Below are 27,747 nucleotides of genomic sequence, written 5' to 3'. Positions count from 1 at the left end.
TGGCTTTCTTAAACTTAGTATACAAACACATGTAGCAACTGCCACACCAGGTGACTCATACCAGCAATGTACTGGAGAATATATTTAATACCATGACATATCCATTCCTTCATTACGAAAAAAATGTAGATGCTAAACAATGACATTCACCAGTCTCTTAGTCCCACATCAACAGAATTAGTTAATACATAATTAAGAAGAAAAAAGAAAAGGTTTTTATTTAAGGTGAAACCACCTCCTGAAAATATATTAAGGAAATTTGCCTTTTGTCAACCCCTCCAGCCCTGACTTTTTTTGTTTTTAAAGCAAATCAATTCAAATGGAATATGCTTAAACAACAGTTGCAAATCCTGCTGCTATTTCCCTCTCTTCTATTTGGCTCCTCCTTTACTTTTATAGGGCATTCCTTCTCCCTTGATCCTTAACCTCTTCCACAGCCCAGCTAAAAGCAAAAATCAGCTAGGAATGAAACAGAATGCAAGACACTGTCCTGCAGAAGACAGACAAACCCAAATAAAGCAAGCTTATTTTTTCTGCTTATTAAAAAGCAGAGAAAATAAATGTGATTGACATAAGGCAACACTAAAAAGTCACTCAGAGTAGTGTTGACTGAATGACCCGTGGAAGACTGAAAGCTGACAGAAAACCAGGAAACATGTGGGAAAACAGAAGTCAGCTCAGTTACCAGCATTTATGGATTTGACAGGCAGAGTACATAAGCATCCATTGTGTCACTCACATCTTTGATAAATGAAACCAATTTCAACACCACTCATTACAATTAACAGCAAGGTATATTTAAAGCAAAAGTAATTGGTAAAAAAAAATCACTATGATGTAGTAAGTTCGTGTCTTCAAAAATCTGTTCTGCACTAAGCCTAACAAAAATTGTATTAAACCACATATTACCAATTACATATAGAGCATAAGCAAAATGTTTGCACATTGGAAGTGGAAAAGTTGACAAGACTCAATAATAAATTATCTGCGCTAACTTGTCAGCACTAAAAACTTAAGTTCACAATGACAATTTTTACAAGTGAACAAGAACACAAACACTTCTGTCATCCTCAAAACCAAACACTGCAGAACAACCATCACTATTGACAGTATATGATCATTACTATTAATGTGATTAGCATAACATAAAAAACAAGAAATCAAAATTATCTAGTAGAATGGCATAAACAAGAACAGTGCATGTACTAACCCATACAAACAAATAGCAATTGAATAGTCTTGCAACATACATTAAAAACAAACAAACAAACAAGACCTCAACAGGCAGAAGGGAAAAAGTACATAACAGAAAGTATTTATTTTACCATCATCCCTGACAGATGCTGTGGTTTGTGGCCTCATAACACAGCCCTTAATTAAAGTTTGGAAAAGTTACTTTAAAACATTAAAAACACGGTGTTAAAATTATTTGCAAATGTGTAGAATAATATATAATTTTCTAGTGCATCAAATTTAGAAAAAATGTTTGGAACAAAGTTTGCTTAGGTATCATCTAGTGAAAGATATGCAAATAATCATTGCATTACTATCACTGACTTACAAAGTTTACAAGATACCAAGTTATAGAGCTTTTAACTCTTGCACACATGAATATATTAATTGCAAATTTGTAATCTGATTTCTATTTGTCTTGAAAAATGTTTTATTTTATAAAAGATCTAAAACCCAACTAAAGTTTTAGACAAGCTTATGAAAAACATAAAAAATAAAGTAAGAAATAAAGTATCTGAAAAATTAAGATTTAATACTTTGGGAGACTTCTAAAAACAAAATTTTAAAAACTTTTATCTTTATGAATTCTGATTATAAAAGCATTTAGTCCAAAAAGCAACTACTGTCTCAGGGTTTGATAAAGTTTATAAGGTAGGGAGAATAGAGTTCTCTATTTGTGCAAACAGTTACTACTGCAAGCTGGTATATCATCAAGTAAGAATGGAACTAAAACCACGTCTAATTTTGCAACATTTATTTATGTCTGCCTCTCACCACCGGCAGATGACTTAACGACATACAGAGTCGAGGCCTACTCCATTGAAGTTACTGGCTGATGTCCCTCTGCATTAATTAAGGACAAAAATTCAGTAGTAGTTTTATCTGTGCTTTAAAGGACTGGGAGTTAAGAGATGAGGTACCAGACAGACCAACTAAATTATTAGAAAGGATTATTCAGTGTGTGTCTGCTTCAGAAAATTTGTTATACTAAAATAATCCAGAATTTTTAAATATGAGAAAATAAGTTATTATTGGGTGTTCCTTTCTGTGTAGAATTTTTATTTTAGAGAACACCAAAAGACAGTTGTTCTAAATAACCTAGAATAAGGCATCAAGCTTTCAGCTTTCCCTCAGACAAATTTCTCCAAGAGCATCTAAGACAACTGAGACACCTTCGATCAGTCATGGCCAAGCCTCATCTTCTGGAACACACAGAGCTTGGCAAGCAAGTGCCAGTGCAAGTCCTGTAGTGAAATTTACACAATGTGGCAGGCTAAGCTGGCATAAGGATCAGAAGTAATCCAAATAATGGGGGATGAGGAAGACAGCTCTGCCTGGCAAGTCATCCTCACATAACCCTGGCCCAGGCAACTTCATCCCTCCCCTGCAAAAACAGGATACAAGGACAGCTAGTGCCATTCCCAGCCTGCAAACTCATCTTCAACTGAGATATGACTGAGGATGCAGGTCTCAGCCACAAAGATTTGGTGTGTATCACCCGAGGTTCAAAGGCAATTCTTGCATCCAAAAGAAGCCTATGCATTCTTGAATATTGAGCATACGTTCACCTTTAGTGAAGTACTGGAGCAGGTCCAGAGAAGAGCAACAAGGCTGGTGAAAGGACTTCAGCACAAGCCCTATGAGGAAAGGCTGAGGGAGCTGGGGTTGTCTAGCCTGGAGAAGAGGAGGCTCAGGGGAGACCTTATCACTCTCTACAGTTACCTGAAAGGATGTTGTAGCCAGGTGGGGATTGGTCTCTTCTCTCAGGCAACCAACAGCAGGATAAGAGGGCATGGGCTTAAGCTCTGCCAGGGGAGGTTTAGGTTGGATATCAGGAAGAAGTTCTTTACAGAGAGAGTGGTCAGGCATTGGAATGGCCTGCCCAGGGAGGTGGTGGATTCTCCAACCCTGGACGTGGCACTGAGTGCCATGATCTAGTAATCAAAGTGGGGTTGGATTAAGGGTTGGACTTGATGATCTCAGAGGTCTCTTCCAACCCAACTGATTCTATGATTCTTAATTAAAAAGAGAATCCTGTAGGAGATTGGAATTTTCCAGTAGGTATGGTACGTAGTTCAGCTGACTTAGAATAACAATTAGCTTTTCATATGATTACAACACCTAAGAAAACTTCAACGAAGACAAAATACATAGCTCCACTAGACGAAAAGTTTCAGAAAACCACTGTATTTTTTACTCTTTAAAAAACACAGGCAGTCAAGAATGTGAAGAGGAAAATGCAACTCCTAAGAGTCTAAGAAATTTGCATGTTAGAGTAGTGCATTCTCAAAAACACTGAAGTCACTTCATAAAATATCAAAAGTACTCTTAACTCCTTCCAAAGTTTCAGTGGCAGAAGATGCATAGCTGGTGCTGCAGAGATGCAAAGTGGTGACTTCATGTTTCAGTGTACTTACTCAGGCTACTTTGACCTGTAGGTGACTGAACTTCTGGGAGATATTTGCTTACAGTAACAGTTGTGGGTTTGCTAGGATATTGTGAAATTAGAATAACAATAACCTCCCCTGCCACAGTCACACACACACTGCAGAACCTTTAAACCTCACACTACTTTGCTATAGGTACTTGAAAACAGTCCCAGTTTCACAGATCACAAATCAAAACCACAAGAACTTAGTAATTTCTCTTGAACTAAAAAATAAGTAAATGAAACAGAAAGGATCAAAATTCTTCATTTCCCAACTGCAACCCAAGCATTATTACTCAGAAGTAAATAGCACACATTTTGCTTCTCCAGTATTTTGTGATGTTCATGCACTGATCACTATGTTCACTGATTGCTTGGCCCAGGGTCAGCTTACAAATATTTTTGCATCTTTGCTTTGAGTTGTTCCATGCATCAATGCAAAACAATTAAACCATAGCTTCTAAAGTGAAGGATATTTAGAGCTAATAACCACTTGACATTATTGTCTTTTTTATTACAGCAGGAGCAAAAAAGTACTGCAACTGAACCCGTTATGTCCTCTTCCAGAGCAAGTGCTGATAAAAACTAGGCTGCTCTGTTTCATAAGTTATAGTCAAGCAGGAATCAAGGGCTTGGTGCGCTAGGCTGTCCCCTCATGCTAATAGATTTAGGTCTGGACAAGAAGCTAGAAAAAGAAAATTTAATACCACAGTCAAATTCCAGCAGTGGGAAAAATGTCTTCAAAACCTGATCCAAAGTTCTCCTGTTACTACTAAATTGCTAGCAACATCAACTAAACCACCTCACCTTTACAAACAAATAGGATAAGTGTCTCCAACACTCTTTCATTTAAGTATTGTCCTAAGACTTTGTCTTCATAAAACAAGGTATGTGAAAGAATTAAACATGGCCTATACTTTTATTTGGGAGTTGGGGGGAGGGATTTTGTTTGCTTGTTTGTTGCTGCTGGGTTGGGTTTTTTTGTTAATTAGACAGAATTTATGAGGAACAGATTCTTATTATTTCATGTATGCTAAAAGAGAACCTGAAATCAACATCTAAATGGTTCAAGTTATATACATACCAAAGACCTCTAAGTATGAGGTATGGAAACCTGGTCCAAAGTATATTAAAATACAGGTAAGTCAGGAAAGTGAGAAGAGAGCATTGCATATAGATTCACACAGATTATGTCTCATCATATGAGATAAATAATCACTTCCTATTAAAAATGTTTCTCAAACGAAGATTTGAAATTTATACTTGGAACAAACAAGAAGCTACAACTGATGTTCTTTATTTGGGCTTATGCACAGATATATTTTTTAAGTACTTTCAGTCTTCTCCATCATTTAATTCTAAAGCCTCAGAAAATCAATGGATACCTGATCAGATTTTTTCCTTTTCACATCTGCACATGCTGTACCTCATTGCACTAAAATATGCTTGTTCTCCATCTGAAATTCTGTCTTCAATAGCTACTGAAAGAGTTCTCTTGGAGAATAAGAGCTTTAGAACATTTCCAATAGCTACTAATATCAAACAAGAACAAATTCAGCAGTTTGCTGTGCCAAACTTCCTAAACAGCAGTCTAAAATTTCAGCAACAAAACTCCTTTGTGACATACCAGTGTGTTTTAATCCAGTCCAAGTTCTAGCTTGCTGTCTCTTCAGATATCAGGACTGTAAACCCATGCTGACATTTTCAGAAGATTACTGCACATGCTCAGAAGTCACTGGTATTTCCAACTAGTTAAAAAGTTTCATAAGGCATTAATATCTTTCAATAATTAAGATATTAGTCAACTTTCTATTTGCCTAGTGATGCATCTTGCATTTTATGACTGGAAGAAATAAAAGGAAAAAAAAAACAAAAACCAAACACTCATGGGAAAAAGTTTCTCAAATTCAGACACTCCAAGAGATAGAAGCCTGAGAAAATTTCTTCTCAAAGGTCTGAATAACTAACTAACCCAAACAACACATTAAGATATGCCATTTACTTGGGACACTGGCTTTTCAGAAAAGATTATGGGAGAAGCATAGTGCCTTTCTAAATAGAGTGGGAAATTATATGGTACCTACTAATAGCAACATCGGATCAGATCTCAGGATGTGATAAAAGAGAAAGACGGTCTAATGACGTGCACACAGAGGGAAGGAATGAAAATAAAGAGCATGGACATACTATTTTGCACACACTTCAGGGCAGTAACTGTACCATCACCCTTCTTATCCACACTTAAAGGTGCTTTCAGTAAAATATCTGGATTCTGTAACAGCACTACTCACAATAAAGTATTTCTAACAATACCCCTCAGGGAAGTAAGGAAAAGCTATGGCAAAACTAGATTTACCTGAGATATCTTTAACATATTCATCTATCATAACATATATACGTACCATCTATCAACACAGCTTTACTTCACCACCACAGAGAAGCAGTTTTGGGGACAGAAGTCAGCCGACAACCCTGCCAGCTTGCAGTTTCTAAGACAACAAGACTGAGAACATGATCGGGGCACTGCTTTAGAACAGTCTTAATTAAGATTAAAAGTAGAGTTCCTCTGTAATTTAGGAACAAATGGATCTGTCACTGACATAAGCCTTTCATTGAAGAGACAGAAATCTAAGAGGACATAAATATAATATTTCCTTAACTCTCCCCCTCCTTCATTGTGTCCATCAGATATATTAAAATAAAATAAAGGGCAACTATAATGCAGAAATAAAGGCTGGGGAAAAATTATTCAAACAGATGGGGAGGGGGGTTAATATTTTCAAATAATGTCCAGATAATCAACCCACCTACTTTGAGGTTTTGTGATATCTAAATTTATGCTAATCTTAAAGGAGCAAGTAGATACGAGAATCTTCATTCACAGCAGCACTTCTACACATGTTGAGGAAGTAAAATTGAAATAAAGTTATCATCACGTAAAACAATTAGAGGGAATAGGGGAAAAGTGTTACAAGGCCACGTAATTCCTCTGCCCAGATAAATGTGTCAGAAAGTCCAGGTTCACCAAAGAATTTTTATTTTGGTCTGTAATAATAACATACAGCACTCAAAGAACTGCAAACAACTCTCGCTCTTGTAAAACAAGTGAGTTCAAAGACTCTAAATGTACGTTTACCCGGTTAAAATTACCACTTCTCATTAAAGTTTTAACTTGCAGCCAAGATCTGTGATTGCAAATCACTAGCATTTTAGTTCTTAACTGATTGATAAACATTCTGTCTTAACATAATCTTCTCTAAAAAATGGAGGTCATATGAAATGACCATACACATTCCTGAAAATTTGCCACAGATAGCTAAAGAAGTAATATCTGAAAAAGTTACCATTAAATATGTAATTAAAAATAGTTACCAATTTTAAATGTTAAGTTCTATTGCTGGTGACTTACAAGAAAAATCTAACCTGTGTTACTATGCATAGGAATAGTGTGAAGCAGCAGCATATCAGTTAATCTTATCTGTACTCTGTATTGTCCTAATCATTTTAAAACAAAGAATGTTTTTTTGCAATCAATAATACGAGAAAAGAATGTTTTCCTATAGCAAATGACATGGCAGTCAGCATGTCAAAATGGTGATCACATTCCACTGCATCCAACAGGACAGTAGCCATTTACCTGCACCCCCTGTACTTCCAAGTGTAGTTCAAGGTCCTGGTATTACCCCCTGCATTTTGCGCAGTTTAGGTCAAACTTCACAACAGCTCAATTTTGCTTTGAAACACTGCCATGTTGGAGTTGTTTAAGAATGAAATCTGCTTGCCCTCAGGGCTTGATAGAGTTAAAGGGCAAAATCCTGACTCCATTTAAAGTCAGTGGGCAGTTTGCCATTTAATTCAATTGGTCTAGTATTTCACAGTGACCTTAAGGGTATACCTAAAAGCTTGTACCCACGTATCCCGCCTTTGCTTGCAGGGACAGTGGTGGCATGTATTACTTTGTAACAGTATTGTCTGGGTGGCAACCAGAATGTTTCTACTTTGAAAGTTCACATGAAGATTGCAAGCATTCAAAAAATTCATTTGAAAATTTAGAAACTACAGAACAGGCACTTGAGAAAACATTCACTTTCACTTAGTCTAGATCACCTTATGGAAAAAGATGAAGCAAGTTGTATCTTATTTCATATGATTTTTTTATAATAACTAAAATGTGCCCGTACCACTGCCACATCACAAATGACCTAGGAGACTTTTGCAGAGAAAGCATAAGCAGGACATATTTCACACTACGACCTCAGCATCCTAAACATCTACAGTGGCTTGGAGTTCGATGAGTACACCGATTTGTGTATCGCCATATGTAGGTGCAAATCTATAGGGAAAGTTTTATAAAAGCCATTCACCAGCTAAGAAAACAGTTGATCAGAAATCCTAACTATGGATATAGAAAATAAGTTTTTAATCTATCAGCAGCTCAACAACGTATGATTACTTGTAATCATTACACTATTACTCACGTCCTTATAAAACAAGATTTAAATACTCCCAAATACAAATTACACAAATTTACTTTTACAGGACTGTACAGAAAAACTGTGGAAAACCCCAGATGGTTTCCCATGTTTTACTTCTCACACTCAAGTAAGACCATCTATCCAGTGACAGATGCCAGGATGCTTGGATCTCTACTTTTCTTCAGGTCTCTTATGTAAATAGGAATCTTTTTTAAAGTTAAAAATATTCCTCTCCCTTCTCAGCTAATGTATATGAACACTTTATATCCTTTTTTAGAAACTTGGCAAGAAACACAGAGGGTAACTGATTTTGCATAATGTCTCTCTCTCCCACTTTCAACATGCTGACATATTAAAGACCAGTCCAGTAAAGTTGACAGTAGAATAATTGTTATGCACTTTCTCAGTTTTTGACTAGAAATTAAACTAATAGTCAATACTCAGAAAAATTGTTAATACTATAAGCTTTCCCTCACACCCAAAATTTCTAAAATAAAAAGTCATAAAGGTCGCAGATAGTAATTTTTACCTTGTGGCAGACACTGTAGTATTCATACAGTCATTAAAAACATTTTCCACTTATTTTCATCATGGAAAATGAAAATATATTCCACCACTGAAATTATAATGCAACTTAGCACAGCCTAGCTAGCTCAGGAGAGGGAGAAATGCGAATGCCAATTAATGCAATTACTGACAGAGAAGCTATCAGGATGAGTACCTATCAGGTCAGGTTCAAAAACACATCAGAAGCACCAGTGTTAAAAAAACAGAAAAGAAAAATGAAAAAAAAAAAGCTCATGCTCCCTGTGCTGAGTAGCACTATTAAATTCAGATGCAGGATTGTGTTTAGGTTGGACAAGCCCCAACAGTAGAACAAAGTCAGTCTGTCTTAGTACCATAACCAAATTCTACAAGTTAACAGCTTTTCATGAAAAGCTGCCATTTCAAAATGTCAATCAAACCTGAATATAAGTGGGAACTCCTGCAGAAATAACCAGCTGCAGGTTTGAAAAACATTTTTCACTGAAAGTGGAAACACAAAAGATGTTTGAATGAGATCTCTTTTCATTCCTGTAACAGTAGACGGTCATTTTCACAACATCAAGGACAAAAACACAAGACAAAATTGCAAATAATGTCTTGAAAGAACCATTTGCAGGGGTGATGAATGATTCAAGTTACAAATGACAGAATTATTGGCAAATGGAAACTCATTAATATGAAAAAGCTTCTCTTATAAGATTGCAGTTAGTCTCCACTTTTTCTCATTGTATCTGAATGATTAGGCTGTACGTACTAAATTCATGTTTAATATTGGATTTCTCACCTTGAAGCAGCAGCTTGCACCAAGAACATCCAACTTGCAATATAACTAGTATGTCTTTATGGGTGTTTAGTAAACAATTGAAATAATTTCAGTTAATAAAACTGCAGATTATAAATTTTAGCTTTGCTCTGTTAGAATCTACCCAGAGAGAGAACACAAGTTTTCTAATTCAGTTCTGTACATCCAAACATGTCATATTTATTCAATAAAGCAAGAGAAAAATACTTACAGAAGTGTTTACTATAATGTAAAAGAAGCTCACCAGTAGCACTTCAGCCACACTCTCCTTTCTAAAGAATATAGCAGGAACAAAACTATTTTCTCTAAACTCTGAAAGATGCATACCATCTCTAAAAAGGACGTTGCTGTCTAAATACTGGCTTCATCAATTTCTTATTTAACAACTGGATTAATGTAGCAGTGATTTGTTTCAGAAATGTCCACATTCCATGCCATGAAACAAATTAAGCCAACAGGGAGGCTTTGTGAAAAGTTCCAACAGTATATAAGATTCTCCACCTCAAAAGGTAACACCTGCACTGTAGTATCAGTATGCAGTTTTCTTATGATAAACAAGTAATAAAAGAATAAATTACATAGTATATGAACACTCCAGCATGTCAAAGTTTAGAGAATTAGTGCAGACATACTGTCTTATACGTATTTACCTCCTTCCCAGCATGACTATCAGTATGACCATCAGGCAAACAAGAGAACATTAACTCTCTTGAGTGGCATCACCTTTTTCTTAAGTTATGCTTTTCACCAAAGCAAAAACACATTCCCAGGTTACATAAAAATCACAAATTAGGATGCAATGAAACAATGTCATGCTATTAAATGTAATCAAGTACTTTTAATAGTTTGAGGAGTTGGAAGTAATGTATGATTCTTCAGCATTTTAAAGTATTTGGTGAAAAATAACATACTACACAACATAAAAATAAACAATTTATCACTATAACCTCTTTGTACTGAGATATCTGTTACATCATCCAATTTCACACTATAGCACTGTTTTCTATAGAAAAAAATTAATTTCTGATATCCCAAATCTTAATCTTCATATTAAATCAAGCTACATTTCTCTAGCTGCAGGCTGCAGCACACTACCAAAGTTACCTGAGACTTTTTTCTTACACTCAAACTTCACTTCAGTAGAATCACAACAGAAGTTTATGAATACTGCTCCCAACAAGAAGAGAAAAATACAGTGAGATTTTTCATCACAAGTTCTTGTTCTTATCACTTTACATAACAAGCATTTGTTTTTAAGCTGAAGTATATACAGACTACTCTGAAATTTTGGGAATGAATAGTTATCTGTATGAAGAAATAGTTGAAGTAAGATTAACTTGACCATAAAAAGATGCTACTGAGCCATTTAAAAACTGAGACAGAAAAAGAGAAAGAAAAACTGTGCCAAACATAGTGTCTTAGCAAGCAGAATGTTTTTGAACATTCTCAAAAGTATTTATTATTTACTTCAGGAAACAGCTTACAAGTCAAAACACGCTGGAGATTTTTTCGTTTTGTTTTGATCTGCCAATTGTTAGTCAAGATTACTATTCATTTTACAGGAGTGTTAAGAATGCAAATGGTTAACAGTAGTATAAACTATATACTTGGTTTAAGTTTGAATGTCTAAAACTATTACACACTGCATTCATCTGCATTCCCTGTTTATGGGAATGAAATATGTAGTCATTTGAAGTCCACAATATGTATACTGTGTTTGTAATAACTGCAGATTTTACAAGCACATTATTCTTTCCATTAGGATTAAAACCTCACCGAATAGCAATTTGTGAAAGAATTCTAGCAGGGCCCTGAGCCCAGAACTCTGACCTCTGATGAGATGCTTGGCAGCAACAAACTCTAGGTCTAAGCAAAACATCTGGTTTGAGTTAGACTTCCTGAAAAAATAGCCCCTGTACTGGGGAAACTGGTATTCACTCAGCTTTGTCTATACACTTTGACTGACTGCAACACTGTTGCAGGGTGGGGGGAGGAAGAGAAATGAAAAAAAAAAGTCTTTGCCAGAATGCACGTCAATCACTGTAGAGTTGGTGGCCTCCAAAGCAACAGGCACTTGCACTGGGAGACACTGTACGAGTTTGTTCATGCTTCTTGGGCTTTTTGCTATTGTACTTCATAGCTCAAGGTTTTTTTTCAGAATTAGTGCCAACTCTGAATTAACTAATCCAAAACTACAGTCAAGCTCAAAATATAAATTTTGCCTGAAGAAATAGTTTCTGCAGTTTTTTTTAAACAATAATTGTTTTAGCGTCATTTTTCTTGCAAATTTAGACAATCACTGTCATCATAAAATGAATGAGAATATTCCCAACAAAAACACAAACTGCCACTGCCAAGAAATTTGTAAGAACAGCAACAGCTTTTGGTTGGCTCCCAAAATTTTTCATAGGCAACACGTTGTTACATGCATTACACAGATAACAGGGTACCACAGAAGGGTAAGCAACAAGAATGCTGATACAGTGGGGCAGGGTGTTTTCAAGTGTAATCAGCAAAAATTCCAGCAAAAAGGAGAAGAAAAGGATAGAGCTGGTTCTTCCTTCTTGTTTTCCTGAAAGGAAAAGCACACTGTATTACACAGTAGGTGAAAATGAAAAAAGGTACAAAAATTGTAGAGTTGTGCTTTGTTAAATCTGGCAGCCCCCATAAGGAGACAAGAACACCTCGGTGGGGCAGGTAGGACAGCCTCATTAATACATGTCAAAAGTACGTGGTCAAACTCAGTTCACCACACAGATGTTTTCTTTGCAGGAGATTTTGTATTTTTAAATATCATAGTGAAGTCTTTTTTAAGAAATTAAGCCACAATATTGAAACAGCTAGGAGTAACTACTGAGACCTGTTAGACATGCACAGCACCACTAAGTGCCTTATGTAGGCTCAGAAAACTCAAAATAATTGAATTTGAAAGCAACAGATAGAGAACTTAATGGAAATCTCCATCAACATGTTCATCAATGCTGCAAATGCTGACATGTATGTATACACACAACTTTGCTATGTACTGATGAATTTACCTTTGCTGGCATTATTAGCAGGACTTATTTCTATTAATACAATACTTTTCTGTGTGCACTCTCCTTAATAAAAAAGTGGTGAAAAAATTATCTGAAAAAGTATTTTCTTCTATCTACTGTTCTATTCTATAAAAGTCTGTCATATGACTGTATATTGTTACTGTGTTCATAGTTTATTTTCTTCCTGTGATTGCTAATGCAATAATATTTTTATGCCGCTTCTAGTAGTAACTTTACACTCAAATTAAATGTCCATTTCTACTTTCCACCTCCAAAATTCTAAATTAACTGCCACTGATACCGATCCCCTGCATTCAGGCAAAATGCAGCCACCAACCCACAAAGGGACATTTATAAAATAAGCCTTCCCTGCTTGAACTGCAACACTGCCATCACTGGTGTTTCAGCCGGGAGACTTAAATAAATAAAAATAAACCAAAGTAATAAACACCATGTTTTATGGAGCTGTACAGAACTAAAGGAAAAAAAAAAGAAGGAAAGAACAAAAAAAGAATGAAAAAAAAAAGGAAAAAAAAGAAAAACTCCAAAGAACTAAAAAAAAAAAAACAAAAAAAACACCACCAAAAAAACCCCCCACACAACAAGGAAAGAAAGACATCCTTCTGCAAACTTGAATGATTAAGACTTAAAAGCTGCCTCTCTCATTCCGGAAGACTTCTGGCCCACACTGTTCAATGCCATTCCTGAAGGACAGTCAGCTGTGGGCAACAGGGCCACCCACACAAGTGTCCATGATGCCCTTTGGCACAGGAATGAGATGCCCTTCTGTACATGACAAGATAGAAAACAAAACAACATTCCAAATTAAGACAACTTAAACAGGAATAATGAATCTACTAATATCCCAAGCAGCATGAGGCATGCTGAAAAAAAATGCCTTACCCAAGGCTTTGTAATATATAGTTATGTTCTCCAAGGAGCTAATTTTTTCTACTACTGGTGACATTCCAGTGGCCCTGTTATCCAAATGTCTGATATAAAACAATATTTTTTCTTTTGAAGAAATAAATCACATATGTACATAGACTTTAGTTTTCTGGAAGACTGAATATAATTTTAGAATCATCATCGTCAGCTGGTTGACAGCAATAAAGACAACATTCACTTTAAATAACCCTGAATTATATACAGTTGAGTAAATTTGAATTTGTTTTGCTTTAAGGTCTTCCAAAGTTGAAGCCAACATGCTGAACAAAAATATTAAACTATCTATAACCCTGTGTCAACATATGATGCTACTGGGAATGGTAAGTGAATTAATTTTCCAAGGAAAATTAATTACTTATGACTTACAGTTGTAAAAGCAAACAACGCAACTCTGGATTAGGGCACATTTAATTTCTGTTTGGAGTAGCGATTAAATTAATTTCATATAATTCATGGTATGTAATGGAAAGCAGAACAAAGATGAAATCTTAGACAATGACTGACACAGAAAAAAGTGTATATTTATGTTCCTGATACAAAAATAAAGGTCACATATATTAATCACTGTCTAGCGAAACACGATTTTAGTTTCTAAAATGATTTTTTCAAAGCTGTTTGTTAGGATAAGTATTATTAGCAAGATAAAAATCTAAAAAGCAACAAATTACAAAACAGAGAAATCTTGCATATTATATAGTCTCATAGTGAAGAGAGACAATTTTCAGTGATGTCTCTCAAATGACATAACTGTCACAAAATTATAATGTGAAACAGCAACACTAATTTAAAATGCTCCTACATTAATTTACCTTCATCTTACTTTAAGGGAGAGAAGAAAAATTTGTTCACAGTTCCAATATTAAAACAAATATATGCACATTAACACCATACTAATATAAACATAATGTATGATTTTTATCAGTTACTTACATTTTGTAGTAAACATTTAGTGAGAAAAATAAATGCATAGCTTAAGTAAACCTATGAAATAATTCTTGCAGCATTCCATAATTTGATATTTGTTCAAACTATGTAAAAATAATTATTTTACATATTTCATTTCAAAACAAAGTTCTTGCTTTACACAATATCAACCATTAGAATCATACATATTAACAAACCATTTACAGATTTAAAATAGCGTAAGAATTTTAATTGCCGCTTCTGGGCTTCTACTGAAGGAGAGCACAAATCTATTGATGGTTTCAGATTTTTGGATATCAAGTCAACAGCTGCTGTGCTATGAACTCACATGGAACCACTCAAAAGTATGATACTATTAGTATTTTTCCTCAGGAGTCAAATGAATATACTGTTAATTCATGAAACCAAAACAACAGATGCAAGAGATGACCACTGCACAGCAAGCAGTGACTATGGAATTCCACCAACAAATAATATTTACATTCACAATGTTTAAACTGGCCCCCCACACATTCAAAGCAAATGATTCACATCCCCACTGCCAATCTTACCTGACTTTAGAAACTAAAGATATGCTTTTACTATGCTAATAGTTTAAGCACTTTTATCATTATAATATTTATATGAAAATCTTACTAGAATTCATAACCTAGCATCCTAAAGATTGACTTGCTTCAAATAAAAGATGGATGTTTGAGCCTGAAACACAAGTTCACAAACACAAATACCACATCATGGATACAGGTAATGCCATGAGTGATCTGCAGCTCTCTGGCTGATTTTTACTGTAGTATTTTTAAGACTGTTTCAGATTGTTTCAAAAATGCAAAGAACTTGAATTATGAAAATTTAACTGAAATCTAGATGAAAGAAATGAACAATTTTTCAATGCTAAAATTGTGTATTTCCACTTGAAATGTAAACAGGAAACCCAACAACGTCTCACACATTTCAGAAGCTGTTCAACCAAAATTCTTTTAGAAAGGCAGACTATCATCCTCTTTTTTGTTTCAGCTTTTAATGAACCAAGTGTTTCTAATCTGATGCACAGAGAAGCCATATCAAGCCAGTTTGCTGGACCCCAGCCTCACAAGTCCCATTTTGCTCCTCTTGACACTTGGCTCCCCTGTCAGAAGTTTTTCAAAAAGTTTAAATCTGCAGAGATGGTACCCTAATACTTGGGCAATCCTGCTCACAAATTTCTATCTCCCACTTTTATGGTGGTCTGGAAATAAATAACCTTTACACCTATTTTTCATGAACAGTAACACACATTACTTTAACCCAATCACAAGTCTGTTGTCATATTGTGACAAAAAGCTTCCTAACAAACTTCTGCCAAGAGAACTGGTAATTAAGCAATCAGAAACAAACTGACAGGGAGGGTAAATCTGTCCAGCAGCTGTTTCCTATCAACACCCTTAGATCATCCCACCTCAGTATACCAACACTTCTAGAGCTTCCCTACTTTTGCTACCACCTCAGCAGCTCTACATATGCAGATACAAACTCTCTAACAATAAATAAAAGCAGTGCAAGAGGGGGATTATTAGCAGTAATGTTTAAAATTTACCTGCAGTTCAAGTTGCTTACACAAACACACTTCTGAAAGTTTTCAAATGCTGTCTACAGTGCATTTTTGGTGACAGCAGTGAAAAGAGATGCAGTTCATGAGCAGCTTCGTGAGTGACATGTGCAGATGGGGTCATACGGCTGTGCTCTTGCAATCTTTGTAAATACACATGCACACATTTTCCTTCACTTCCTTAAAGGGACAGCATCTCACCTCACTGAGCTGGCACATTTTCTTGGAGATGCCAGTAAATATATACAGTGTACTAGCTAAAATAATTAATAACACAACTGTCATTTCTTTCTATACCCCTTTGTTGAGTTATAACCAGCTGTAATAGACTAGCAAAAGTTTATTGTGCTTTGCTGGCAGAACATCTGATTTCTCAATGCCAGCCAGAGAATAGGTAGATGCAACCAGAGAGACTGCCAAGTTACAGGATATATAAACCATCCCTGGCAGTCAGTAAAACTGCTGCCAAAGATTAAATTACACAAACTTGCCAGAGGTGTAACTTACACTGGGAAAGGATCCTTAAGTTTTGCTCACCCACTTCAGTGGGGTGGGGAAGCATCCAAAAACATTATGGGGTTACTGGCATTCCCTAACAAAGCTGTCTGTGAAGACTTTGCTCCCCTTGGATGTCAGATAGCTTGGTTCATAGGGCTTTACTTTTCAAAATGAAAAGCACAATTTACCCTAAAAATTATGTCAGGCAAAAGACACATATGACTTTTGCTTGCTTTCCTCACACAGTTATTATTTCTTCACTACTTCAGGATAAGTGAGGATTCCATAAAAATCCTGCATTAAGCACAAAGATACCAGCCTACACATCCACAGAAATAAATAAATAAACCTTTTCCCCCTACTGATAAAATACTCAGTTTTTGAACTGCCCTTAACAGTACTTTATAGGTACACAGCTACTACACACAGCCCCTCAAAAAGGTGTTGTAAACCTTAAGACTTTGAGCGCTCCTTTCATTTTTTTTCAAAAATTTCAAAGCAAGTAATCCCTTGTAGCATGCAGCAGAAATATTTAGCAACAATAATCTCTTTTCAGGAGACTACAGGTTCACAGGAGAGGTTAAGTGTCCTTTATTGAGGAGCAGAGCTAAGAGCAGAGTGAAATACTGTCCTCTATGTCCCTGTCTTAAAAGTCTCAGTGAGTTTATTGAGAGATGAGATTCAATACAGAAACAGCCTAGAATTTGTCTAGTTACTATATTTCTTTATTTATTTACAATAATAGCAACGTATCCTTTAATCCACTTTTAAAATTTCTTTAGTATAAGTACAGGCAGTTTCTTTTATTTCAGCCAGATTCTAGTCCACAAGCATATTTCCTATTAGGAGTTTTTCCAGCTTAAGGTACACCCATAATCAACCAGCTGCCGTGTACTGCCAAAAAGGAGTGATTTATGGTAATTAATAGAGTGATCTTATTTTCTGGATGATATATAGAACCAAGCAGTGATATCATCATCCTTCAACTTTGCTTTGTTTAAGCAGAGGTTCTCTTTAGGTAATCATTTCAAATAAAGTACAGAAAAATCAGAAAAAACCTCACAACATTGCAATTTTATCCTAGGAGGTTCGGTTCAGTTCTTTGCCTGTGTGTGTATATTCAGTGTAGTAATACAGAAGGAATGCTGAGGCCTTTTGTAGACAGATTGTTCAACTGAGTGTTGAAACCTGCAACCTACAATTCTGACCAGCAAACAGTGTTCCTGCTGAACTGAGTTTCCACAGGAAGCTACGTGAATCATGCAAAATAAAGCACTGCTTGACTAATAAGACATTCCATTTCTTTAATCCAAAAAAAAAGGTAAGTTGCAAACCTACACAAAGTTGTTTTAATAAGCTTAATAAAGCAAGCTCAAGTTTGAGGCTATTTTGACAATCACACTTCAGAGACTTAAAGAAAAAAAAAAAGACACTCTTGCACATCATATGTCATCATACTCTAACATCATACATGAGCGATTCTCCTATGCTACCCAAATAACACACCTAAGGATTAATATACCCTATGAGTCAATAAAAAAAAAATCCCCCAAAATAAAGAAAGAAGTTAAATAAACTTCTTAAATACTCGCTGAAAAATGCACACTTCTGACCAAAAAATCAGTCAGCTCCAGTACTTTGCCCCCATGCTATTAAATAAAAGCATACTGCATGAAGCAGATGTAACCAAATCAGATACCAAGAAGGATACAAAGTCTCTTATAGTTCACCATTAAAAACTATGTATCTATTCTAAGGAAAAAAAGAAGATAAAGGGTTTATTAAAACACGCAGTGATTCTTTGCAATGAGCAATGTTTGGATTCTGACAAGTTTTGCTTGCAATTGCTAACTACTTCACAACTTTATTTTGTTAGCAACTTCCTATTTAAACATAAATTTTCAAATTTCCATTATCAGAGAAACAATACAGCATGTGGTTTGCCCTAACGAAGCTACCAAGTTCTGTTTGGTGGGGTTTTGTAGAACAGAATGACAAATACCTGCAGTGCGATGCACAAGCCAGCCTCTCTTGAAGGAAAGACAACAGAAATAATACACAGCCTTGTTCAGCCCACAGCAGTATCAGCCCAACCCAACTTTATCTGATTAGAGATACCCTGGAGGTTCCCCCTCTTTGATCCCTGTAGTTCTAAAATGTTGATATAGTTCAGCTCTCAGATACAACCAAATCACAGAATCAACTCGGTTGGAAAAGACCTCTGAGATCATCGAGTCCAATCGTTTGTCCAACTCCAGTCCATTTACCAGATCATGGCATTCAGTGCCACGTCCAATCTCAGTTTAAAAACCTCCAGGGATGGGGAATCCACCACCTCTCTGGGCAGCCCATTCCAATGTCTGATTACTCTCTCTGGAAAGAATTTTTTTCTGATCTCCAACTTAAATTTGCCCTGGCAGAGCTTGAGCCCGTGCCCCCTTGTCCTATTGCTGAGTGCCTGGGAGAAGAGACCAACCCCCACCTGGCTAGAACTTCCCTTCAGGTAGTTCTAGTCAGTGATGAGGTCACCTCTGAGCCTCCTCTTCTCCAGGCTAAACAACCCCAGCTCCCTCAGCCTCTCCCCACAGGGCTTGTGCTCCAGTCCCTTCACCAGCCTTGTCGCTCTTCTCTGGAACCGCTCCAGCACCTCAATATCTTTCCTGAACTGAGGGGCCCAGAACTGAACACAGTACTCAAGGTGTGGCCTCACCAACACAGAGTACAGGGAAAGGATCACTTCCCTGGTCCTGCTGACCACACTGTTTTTGATACAGGCCAGGATCCCACTGGCCTTCTTGGCCACCTGGGCACACTGTTGGCTCATGTTGAGCTTCCTGTCAATTAGTACTCCAAGGTCCCTTTCTGCCTGGCTGCTCTCCAGCCATTCTGTGCCCAGCCTGGAGCGCTGCAGGGGGTTGTTGTGGCCAAAGTGCGGGACCCGGCACTTGGCCTTATTGAACCTCATCCCATTGCAATCAGCCCATCTCTCAAGTCTATCCAGATCCCTCTGCAGAGCCCTCCTGCCTTCCAGCAGGTCGATGCTCCCGCCCAACTTGGTGTCATCAGCAAATCGAGTAACTGTTCAGTATTAAACATACAGTCAGACTGTCTCAAGTAAATAATTTGCATGACAGGCATTCAGAAGAGCAACAAAATTTAAAGTAGTGCTACTGTCAAAAATTTGGTTTAATGCCACACCTTTTTAACAGCCATGCTGTTGTGCTGGAGGTTTAGGAAAACTTGGCAGTGATGATGCCACATACATCTTTTGAGCGAGGAATGCAACAAACTGACAGGGCTACATGAAGCTTCAGCCATGTGTAGGAGAGGCCCATAACACCCTTCCACCACTGTCTATCGGTTTCCCTTCATTGGCACTGAGGCAGGGAAGGAAGGACCCATGCAGCGATGGCCTGAGACAGCAGGCAGAATTCTACAAAGACTTCTAAGAGAAAGAAAAAACTCCTTTTCCAACAAGAACTGAGATACAACCTTCATTGAGATGCCTCGCTATTATCTAGCTGCCTGTAGATTTTGAAGTGGTTTATATCTGCAAACCTGTAATTAAGACAACTGATCCAATTAAGGAGGAAGTATATCTGATTAAAAGCATTCCCTACAGTTGCACTGTCATTTAACAAAACATACCCACCTTCTTAGGGGGAAAAAACTCAAGCCTAAAAGGCATATCAAATTGCCAACCAAATAATAAAACATCCTGCAGGTAATAATAGAATGAAAAACTGATGCATTTCAATAATTAGAGGAATATGGGAAGGAAAATGGACAAGAGAGACAAAAAAGGCATTTCCAGATTCAGTTATTATTAAACATCCTGATTCAGGTTTATGAAACTCTCTTTGACCAGGACCTTCCAGCATTCTATAAAAATCAAACCAAGAATTAGTGCAATCATTTTTTTTCTTGAAAGAATGGCTACTTAAAATTATTATTTACAGATTTTATTTATTTGACATAAAATATTCCAGATCCATCTGTAATCAAGTAACCTCCCACTTCAGAGGCTACAGAACTACATACATGATCTCTTATATCCTCTTTTGGGATGTTAATTTTCTGAATGTGCTCAACAGTGAAGGTGTCACCATGCACAAAATTATACTATGAACAGAGTTTCGCATTCTATAAATTATAAAGACCAGATAAGATGCTGCTTTTTCAAGATCAGACACGGCACATATTTTTTGATATTATACAGAATTAAAATTCTAATCCTTCAACACAGACCACATATTTTGTTCTTAGGCTACAGATGAGTTCGAGCTCCACCTAGCTCTTTCCCTAGAGGTTACTGTTCTTGTAGTACCCAGGGATTTGGTGCATGAACAGAACATCAAAAGAACAGCCAAACTTAACACAGTCCCTTAGCTCTACATCTCCTTTCTCTGCTTTACAATACTGGTTCAGGTTCTGACTTTTTTAAAGTATATTAATTTAATTCCTCCCTTTACTATGATGGAATTTTGAACAAAGTTTATGTTAGTACTGTTTAATTCACCTATGAAAAGTTGGGTTTCTGTTTGAGAGGAAGAATTTTTTTGTCTTCTTATTCATTCTCTTTGCTCTCAAATTCAATTCCCTATCCACAATCTTTGTGAAGCAGCTTTGTTCTCAGCTCTTATCTACATCTTCCAATCATTACAACTGCAATGGTAATTCATTGCCAAAATTCAGTTTACGGTATAATAAAGTCTCAAGCCGCTAACTGCTTCTTCCCAGATAGGAGTTTAGCTTTGAACTGGCATGGGGAGGTGACGAGGCAAACATATTCAGTATCAGGCAGAGTCTGGGCATCATCTTCATGTTCAACTACAGAAGAAATCATAGTAATATGGCCTGAAGGTGATAAATTAATTTTGGCTAGGTTCCTGTCTGGGAGGAAAGAACAATTTTCCTAATGAGATAAAGATGAAGGAAGACAAGGACCTTTAGGCAACTGGAATTTAGTCTGAGAGAGGCCCTAATAAATCAGGTTGTGCTTCTCTTTGTTTAAGGAAATACCTGTTAGGAGATCCGGGGCCTGTTTATTTTTCTATGACAAACCTCATTTCCTTGGCAGAGCACAAACTCAGAATCATATATTGAAATAAGAATAAAAGCAGGTGGTTAAATACAAGTTTCAAAAGTGTTTTTTCATCTAAAGTAAGTAAACACAAATTCCAGCTGATGGGACTCAGCTTACACACATCTCCTGCTACCTGGAAACTCTTGCTTCCATATCCAAAGCAACCACACTCAAATGAGAAGATTTGCTTTGGAAACTTTCACTAGCAAAACTAGAGAACACTGATATTCTCACAAACATGCATTTGAAGTACCAAGAGGTCAGATGGAGAGGATCAAAAATCCCATGGAAATAACAACTACAGAAGATGCAGCCCCTTCACACAGTACACTTGGTGGGACACACACTCCACAAACTTTAAACAAGCTCATAATTTAAGCAGCAGATGACATATGACCACTTCACTTTTCAGCAGCACTACTATCATTGCTGATAGCAGCAGCAGCTCCTGCACAAGTGGGTCACTCAGCTGAACACACAAATGTTCCCCACTACAAAACATACAGCCTTCATCAGGCAGATTCTGCTTCACCAATCTCTCACTTCAGCCTCTGAGAAAAGACAGAAATCATTGTCTATGCCACTGACTTTACAGCAGAGCAGTTTGGGACCTCTGCTGCTGTAAACTGGTACAGAGGCCGTGTCCCGAGTCAGTCAGGCTGCTGAGAAGGCAGCAGCCCCAGCTACACTCCCCTACAAGATATTCACCTTCCAGGACACCACATAATCATTAACAACACCACAAAAGGATTGGGGCACTTGGGTACGACTAGCAGAAAAGGCAGGACCACCTCTTCAAGGAGTTCATATGTTGATCAACACACAGTGAGTGTGCAATGAGCCCTAAAGACACCACCACACTGCTTGTGATACATGGTTTTCACAGTCGTTGGCAGCAGCACACAGTCTCCATCTGCCTCTGCCTGAAGACTAATTGCTGTCTCTCCTTCTGGACAAGAATGACAAAACCTGGATTTGTCAGCTTCTTAAATATCAATTTCAGAGTGTTTGAGAAAGGAAAGGTCATATTTAAATGCTAGGTTTAAAGTTACAATAGGCTAAGAAAGCAATCACCTCTGTGAAAAGGTTTTTATATTTCTGATATAGACTGCACATTGCATATTTCATCCCAGAAATTAATAAAAAGTTACAGCCAGCAATTATATTATAAATTGAAATGCAATAAAACCTCTTAAATTGTCTTGGATATTATAAAATTCTGTGCCTGAAATACTCTTTATCTGAGGGATTATATCAGCTGTTGCTCTGGGACTGTCTGTACAACACAACAGCTTTTTCCATGCCTGTTCTCTGAGACACCAACAAGTGACTGTTCTCTTGAAGGAAGAAAAGTCTTAAATCCTTAATTCCTCTTCCCTTGCCTTCCTCTCACCACCACAAGAGAGCTGTCATGCTCAAAGGGCAGCAGCCCTTTGCTTTCAGTAGTGTCACATAGTTCTAGCACTTCAGAAATGTCTGTATTTCTGAATGAGCACATTGTAACTTCTGTGGTGATTCTTCAGAATTCTGATAGGGCATGTGTCTACCTCAGATGATTCACTCAAGCCATGACTTAAAAATGCAGATAACTGCAAATGAACAATATTTGAGGTCTACCTCCATCAGGCTTTTAGCCGTTATTTCTCTAAAACTTTTCATATAACCGATTTGGACATTAATGGGCAGTTTCTTGCAACACACCCATAGTGGACCAAGAAGCTTCACTGAAAGGGCCAGGAACCTGGTACCCAACTGGTTCTCTATCAGTGTGAAGTAAACGACACCAGCTTCAATCTCCGAGACCAGAGTAAACTGTTGCAATATGTTCACTGCAACATTCATCTCGTAGTATAATGCTCCCAAACCCATATAAGCACCAACAATTCCATGTCTTTTGGCTGTAGAGGTATGATTGTACAATGTCCATTTGGGCCATAGGAGATGGTGTGCATCTAAATCAATACCTTATAGGCACAGAACACAAGTTCCTAGTACTTAAGAATTCACAGTACACTTCAAATAGTAAAATGTTTCATCTTGGAATTGATTTTTTTTAATTTTGTTTAAAAGAAAAAATCAACCAAGTTCCCTAAGCACTTATAGCATTTCAAGGAAATTATTTTGTTAAACACTTTCTTCTTTAGAGCAAAGATGAACAAAAATTTGTACCACTTTTCATTATTTTTGTTTCAACATAGTGCTGCTACTGTTATAAATAAAAGCAATAGGTCTCCACAAGTAAGGAAACCAACTACACTTCAACTCCTCTTTTTGCCAGATGACCAGCTACTGCTATATAGCTGCACATTTTCACTAAAATCTGGATACATAAGTTAAAGAAATCTACAGTATTTCAGCCCTTCAATCTAATTTTCAAAACCACCTATGATACAGTTATTACCAAAATATTAATTATTTAAGCTAGGTTTACTAGTAAGTTTGCTGTTAGCGAGCAGTGTATGTTTTACCATCTGTGGCAATACAAGTAGGGCTTACAAACGGAGTTCTGAGCGATACCTTAACCAACTAAAATGTTGACTTCAGTTCTTTAAAAACAAAACAGGATATGCATTTCTTGGAAATTTTTCTTGGTACTTTTCCTTTGTCACACCACCTTTAGCAGTAGCAGTAAAGGATTCTAGGCTGCTAATTGCATTCTATCCCATCAGCTCTCATGAGCTTATCTGAAAGAACAGATCCAGACAGTTCTATACTTTCTGATCTGAATTCTGATCCAGTCTTTCAAATTCACCCATGCTCTGTAGTTTCAAACATATAGAGAAAAGCCCAAGCCCATGCCAAATTTCCTTTTTTTTTGTTTGGTTGGTTTTTTTACTTCTCTATTTCATGAGACTTAAGGACGTGCATAAATGCTTTCCTGGATCAAAGCCAACATGCTATAAAACAACAATAACTTATATACCACTTCTCAATACAATGCTTTTTGTAAAGACACTGAAAGTAAAAGTTACTCCTCAGAAATAATCCATAAAAATGTAGAAAAATCAGAATCAAACAGTTTTGAATTTTGCTTTAGTAAATGAAAAACTTCAAAACAAGTGGTTTTTTTACAAACTTCTAAGAAGGAATGCATCTAACAGTACAAATTAATGGCTTCTAAATGGAGGATCAATATCTCATTGTATTTTACACAAAGAGCTAAAACCCCATGCTGTAACAATACAAAAAGGAGAAAGCTTTACAGATCAGGTTACCTGTCTGATTTGATGTTTTTAATAGACTATACATCTGGCTGCAGCCATTTCAGAGTCTCAATCACAACAGTTAAAAGTAGAGATTTAAAAAAGAGGCAGTTTATGACTTCTAAGTATTTACTACCATTCTATCAACTCTAAAAATGCTTTTTAACAGACACGTAACTAGTTGACAATTATAAAGCAGCATCTTGGTGTTGCTCTCTATCATGATAGATTACTTAGATTAAATGATGCATATTATCTTACCTGATACATTCCAACTCCTATGTGTTTGGGCTCAATTTTCACTAGCTCAGCTAATGGGTCTTGGACACGTCTAGCTATGGAAACTGAAAAAGAGAATTAGAAAAGAGCTATGGATTTTATCTGAAACACCAGTCATGTAATTGCTTTGGCAAATTTTTCTTTTTACATCTTCTGCAAGTTTAATTTTTTTTAAACCTGGAAATAATCAATAATACAACAGAATCCTCTTTCACTGCTAAACACAGGAGATCAAATATATATTAACCAAACTCATTATTTGAGTAATTCAAGCAAAGACCTAAGGAGATTTTAAACTGCAATTGCAACATGTAAAAGATTTTTGAACCACAGAGTTAATAAATAAAACTGTACACAATATTTTTCCCATGAATATATAATAAATGCATATGTAACATTCAAAATGAAACTCTGTAAGAACCTTTAACCTTAAAGCAAATAAACATCTAAAAATAATGGAGTAACTTCACAGAGTTATTTATCTCATATAGTATTCACTAAGATATCTATTTTATCCTTTTATGTTTACCTAATTCAACATAAAATTCAGTGTTCACTTTGAAAAGGGTGCTTCGACTTTAGTGATTTCACTGCATAATAAAACACATCAATTGCAATCTACCATTGTTATAACAATGTTTAGAAAAACAAAAGCAATTTTCAACATTTCTAATTCCTTTAAGAGGACATGGGAAGAACCTTTGGTCTTCTAAATCCAGATGTTGAATCAAGACTGCATTTTTGAAGCCTATATTTATTGATAAATCCTTTGCTTACTGAAATATCAGGGGGGAAGAAAAAGCACATTTGCAAATGTCAATTTTCAACCTTTGGCTGATTCTGCAGATGCTGGGTTGTATTCAGTACAAGCCTCAACCCCTCAACTCCTCTCCAACTCAATAAAAATTAAAAACAAAACAAACAAAAACTCCAAACAAATAAAACAAAAAACTCCACACCAATGGCAAACTTTGTTGCCAAGGCTGCTTTTCTTACTACATGCACTTGTGCAAGAATAAGAGAAATAGGTAGGGGCAGAAGAAAGGTGTGGTCCTTTAAAAGCTATGTCCAGAATCAACCCCCCAGGGCACTAGTCATTTCAAGACACATTTCCTAAAATTTACTTTACATTTCAATATATTTTTAAGCAAATCAAGAGAGCATTAGACGAAGGCCAGGATTCAGGAGTAGATATGTATATCCACAGTAGTTTGGCCAATAATACAATGTTTAAATAGTATCTCCAGGGGTCAATAGTTCATTTTACACATACACATATATATATGTATAAAAACATGAATGTGTGTACAATTATCATATATGCCTACTATATACACATATATATAAAATAACACACATACATATATATTTTATATGTATATTATATGTGTTTATATGTATATATATATTTTTTATAAATGCACACATATATATGTGTATGCATTTCTAAAACTAACTATAAGGCACTTTACTGAATCACAGAAGTGTTTAGGTTGGACACACCTCTCGAAAGCACACACTCTCTAGTCTAACATCCCTGCTGAAACTGGGTCAGCTACAGGTGGTTCCCCCAGATTACAGGACTCCATAACCTGTCTGGTCAGCCCATTCCAGTGTTTGGCCACCCTGACAGTAGGTAAATGTTTTCTTGTGTTCAGATTGAATTTGCCGTGTTCCAATGTGTGTCCATTGCCTCTTGTCCAAACAGTGGGCTCTACTGAGAAGAGTGTGCCTCTCTCTTCTTCATTCCCTCCCATCAGGTATTTATATGATTTTAAAGATCCCCCCCCTCCCCGAGTCTCCTTTTCTCCAGGCTGTGCAGTCCCAGTTCTCTTTTTCTGTCCTTGTATGAAAGGTGCCCCAGTCCCTTAATCACCTTTGCAGCCCTAATTTAAATAGCAATCACCACTACTGCAGGGTGTTAAAGACTTCACAGCATTTCTGAAAAGGACTTGACTAAACATTGATACTTGAAGCCAAAATAGTAGTCAGAGCTAACATTTATTGGCTATGCAGGCTCCTCAAACCCCAAATGCAAAGTTTAGCAATTAAATGCTGCACTAGAGATTTCACTTTTAAAGATTTGCACTGCTAAATGCACAGTTAACATGAAGTTCATTGCTCGGTCATGCAAGACTTTTCATATCCTTTATTATCCATTCTAACATGCTGACAAAGGCAGTTTGCTATCTAGGGTTGGAAAGCACTTGTTGGTGATATCTGATACACCAGGTTCGCTGATAGGGAAGTTCTGAATTCAAAGGAAACCACATATGCTGCCTTGTCCAAAACCCCACAAATGGTTAACCAGTCTAGGTAGATCAGTTATCACTTACACAAGTATAGCTTCCTGCATAAATGCTTTTCTGTAACAATAATTCATATTAATTACTTTGAAATACTAGTGGTACCTGTCACTTAACAAACAAAAGTGAAACAAAATACTAATGAAAGTAGTATTGATCCAAACCAGGAAACACTTACAACTATGTATTTCTTCTGAATGTATCAATGCCTATGCACAGGTACTGTCCTTGCACTCAGCAGGTCTCCTTAAACTCAACTTGCTTAACAGCTGTACAGTGTTTTAGAGAATTTTCTTTTAGTTCCATATAATTGCAAAACACATTTCAAAAGTTACATTTTAGATAAGCTAAGAGCAAATACCTCTTCACTGTCCACATCTCCTTTCATTATATCTT

General features: G+C 36.5%; 1 protein-coding gene across 5 annotated transcripts in view; it reads right to left on the bottom strand.

Annotated features, from left to right (window-relative positions):
- SRBD1 (S1 RNA binding domain 1) overlaps positions 1-27,747 on the bottom strand; it is a 133,525-nt gene that overhangs the window by 27,291 nt on the left and 78,487 nt on the right. For all 5 annotated transcript variants that reach the window (XM_071548032.1, XM_071548034.1, XM_071548035.1 and 2 more), the window contains exon 17: positions 25,028-25,110. In XM_071548032.1, coding sequence (XP_071404133.1) covers positions 25,028-25,110 — 83 coding nt within the window. The remainder of the gene's footprint in view (positions 1-25,027; positions 25,111-27,747) is intronic.

This window comes from Pithys albifrons, chromosome 2, assembly GCF_047495875.1.
Source record: "Pithys albifrons albifrons isolate INPA30051 chromosome 2, PitAlb_v1, whole genome shotgun sequence".
NCBI classification, from domain to species: Eukaryota; Metazoa; Chordata; class Aves; order Passeriformes; family Thamnophilidae; genus Pithys; species Pithys albifrons.
Note: the sequence above shows the minus strand (reverse complement) of the source record. Positions and strands in the feature narration are given on the sequence as shown.